The sequence below is a fragment of the Petaurus breviceps genome, unplaced genomic scaffold (genome assembly GCF_028583685.1).
Source record: "Petaurus breviceps papuanus isolate PSGF00001 unplaced genomic scaffold, PetGlider_PUasm1.0 186, whole genome shotgun sequence".
In the NCBI taxonomy this organism is placed as follows: Eukaryota; Metazoa; Chordata; class Mammalia; order Diprotodontia; family Petauridae; genus Petaurus; species Petaurus breviceps.
In genome coordinates, this window is record NW_027185798.1 from 41,357,094 (window position 1) to 41,360,327 (window position 3,234).

Here is a 3,234-nt window from a genome sequence, read left to right on the forward strand (position 1 = left end):
GGGAGGGAGAGAGAGAGAGAGGTCATAGAAAAGGAAGAAAGTGGGTTCTAGGTTACAAGTGGAAGGAACGATAAATGGCTCTCTGAGGATTTTAAAAAGGTTAGAGCAATGGAAGTGGAGAGCTCAGGGAGCTTAAATCAAATGGTCTTCATTTCACTAAAGTCAGAGGTAAAGTTACCTACTGAGTAAAGGAGAAGGATCACAGGTTTAGAGGAAATTTAGAGATCACCTAGTCTCACCCTCTCATTTTAAAGATTAGAAAACTCAATTTTAGAGAGCTGAAATGCCCTGTCTCATGTAAAACAGAACTGGAATGTGAACTCAGGTCCTCAGGCTCAACATCCAATGTTCTTCAACCATATCATGTATGGAGTTGGAACCTTGAGAAAAGAAGGTGGGAAGCAGCTGTTGTATTTGTGTCCCCAGTGTCTCCGACACATAGTAGGTGCTTAAGAAACTTGGTGGATCCCAGCTGAAGTTAAATCAAATGAATTTGTATTGAACACAGTCAGCATGGTTTCTTGATTTTGTCCACTGAGGAGTAGGACAAAAGAAGCAGCTGACAGGATTTATTCACAATTCAAGGTCAGCAGAGTGAGATCAACAGAAATTTAAGGGCTATTCAAGGGTAGAGGTTGGGCTCATTGTTGAAATGGATGACCATAGGGTCAAGACTGAGTTAGGAAATTAATTGAGGCCAGAACAGGGTTAATAGATTGATACAACAAGGAGGAAGAAAAATCCTGAAAGTCACAAGGAAAGATATATAACAGAAATGGAAGGAGGAAAGGAGTGGGAGAGGTAGAAAGACAGTAGACTAGGGTCAGAGAAGAAAATCTCAGAGTTCAGAATCTTGAAGGTTTGAGTGATGGCGAGGTGTAACCTGTGACCTAGCAGCTCTGAGGACAGGGTGTTAGATCATTAAGGAGGATATTGAAGTCTCCCAAGGAAGATGACACAAATGGGTTGATATAACACAAGTGAAGAAATGGCCCAGTAAATCCTGTAGAACCAGTGCATGCAGGGAGTGGAAGTTTTTGTTCTATCTGTCTGGACATGCCTTTTGGCCAAGAATTAGACTTTTCATCAGACACTACTCATTGAAGCATTGGATGGGTCCTTTTAAAGGTTTATTTTTTCCTGTTGCCAGGGGATAGCATAAGCAAGGGATTTTGTGGAGGAAGTAATTATTATACAGTAATATCGAGGGGCTAATAAACAATGATCATTCTGCTTCCTTTTGTCTTTTAGGAGAAAGCTAAGTTTCTCGGAGACAATTACCTCGAGGAAGGCCCTCAAGGAAATGACATCCGGAAGACCAATGTGGCTCAAATCCGAATGGCCTATCGCTTTGAAACCTGGTGCTATGAACTTAACCTAATTGCAGAGGGTCTAAAGGCAACAGATTAAAATAAATACAGCCGCTTTTCTGTTTGGATCATCCTTTCTCTCATAGAAGCTCATAGGTTTGGTGCTGTAGTTGCCTATTCCTTCCCTGGAAAAATAAGAAACGAGACTTGAAAAGTAATTTTTAATTGGGAGGATGAGTTCCTTCTTAACTTGGTTTTCTATTCATTGACAAGGACATATGCTCAAGGATGTTTCACCCACCCCAGTACCATGCTTGAAAAATTAATCTTTTTGATGGGTTGTTAGTGCTGATCTCTGAGACAGGTTTTATAGTGCAATGTGGGTGTGCCTTTATTTTGAGATTATGAAGTAAACAAAAATCTGAACTTACAAAAGAAATATCTGTAATTATTATAAAATTAAGTAGGAAATCAGTTTATGTCACAAAAGGTGAAATTTTATTGTTTAAAAAAATTCACATGTTTTCTTTCGATAATGACAATGAACTCTACTTACGTAGCAAAAATTATTTAGCTGATAAAACTAAGGTTAGATGTAAGATTTAGAGACTAAGTCAGGGGTGGGGAATCTGCAGCCTCGAGGCCACATGTGGCCCTCTAAGGCCTTAAGTGGAGCCCTTTGATCCAAACTTCACAGAACAGATTTGGAGTCAGTCAAAGGGCCACACTTGAGGACCTAAAGGGTCACATATGGCCTCGAGGCCACAGGTTCTCCACCCCTGGACTAAGTAAAGCAGTTTTATTTTTTATTTCCATAACTACCTTTCCACACACACAAGTGTGTTGCCATCTACTGGTCAGATAGATACTTTTGTATGAGTAACAATTGACGGAAAAACCAGACCAAACCCAAGATTAGCAAAGGCTAAAATATTTTTTTTCTTTTCTAAGTGTTTTTTTTATTTGTTTGTCTTGCTTCTGCAATCCTGTGCTTCTATGACTTTGGAAAAACTACTAATTGATCTAAAATTCTATTGACTTTGCTGGAAACATCCTTCCAATTTTTGCTAATTTATATTAAAAACAGGTTTGGATAGTGTATGATACTATTGTCCTAACTGTATTCTGTTTTTTTTTTTCTCTTCTCTTCTTTCTTTTCTTTTCCTCTGAGCCTTGGTCTCCTTATCTCACCTTGGTTACAAATACAATGGCTGCTCATGGATTGGAAAGCCCCATTGAAAAGCCCAGGAAGTCTGACCTGCTGCATTTCTCCCTGGGGCTGGTTTTCCTCAACTTGTGAAGCTTGGTGGCCACCCCACTGATATGGGACACGGTGCAGACACCTGATTGGTTTAGCCCACTGCATCCTGGAACTCTTGGGTGCTATCCATCCACCAACCTTAGCCTCCCTGGTAGGAGAGACTACAAGCATGTAGCACCAGACCCAGCTACTTTTCCCCCCCTTCACATTGCTTCACATACATAGTTCCATGTATTAGCATAGCCCACATACTTATATTTTTCATAGCTATGTGGTTCTTCATTTTGTTATTATACCCATCTGGCTATTTGGTTAGATTGCATTTTAAATAATTCAGGTATAAACATTTTGTACAAATGACAATCTGCTGCCCTGTTTTGGCTTTGGGTATAATCATCAAAGAGTAGCAGTGTGGTGTATAAGGCACTGTCCTTAGACTCCAGAAGACCCACATTCAGATCCTGCCTCTGACATATAATGGCTGTATTTCTATGGACAAGTCACTTCTTTTTGTCAAATGTAAGTAAAAAATGAATTGAGAATTTGCATGGGGCAGGGAGTTCACATTGGGAGATCTCCATGGCTATGAAAATCACAGATTCAAATGACCTGCCCTACACACACACACACACACACACACACACACACACACACACACACACA

The 3,234-nt window shown here is 40.0% G+C and overlaps 1 protein-coding gene across 7 annotated transcripts in view; it reads left to right on the forward strand.

Moving 5' to 3' along the window:
• Positions 1-2,414, forward strand: part of AMPD1 (adenosine monophosphate deaminase 1) — a 37,572-nt gene extending 35,158 nt beyond the window's left edge. For 5 of the 7 annotated variants that reach the window (XM_069090291.1, XM_069090292.1, XM_069090293.1 and 2 more), the window contains one exon: positions 1,252-2,414. In XM_069090291.1, the coding sequence (XP_068946392.1) occupies positions 1,252-1,410 (159 nt within the window). In that variant the 3' untranslated portion in view covers positions 1,411-2,414. The remainder of the gene's footprint in view (positions 1-1,251) is intronic. The other 2 variants (XR_011168723.1, XR_011168724.1) reach the window with 2 other exon arrangements.
• Positions 2,415-3,234: the final 820 nt, after the last annotated feature.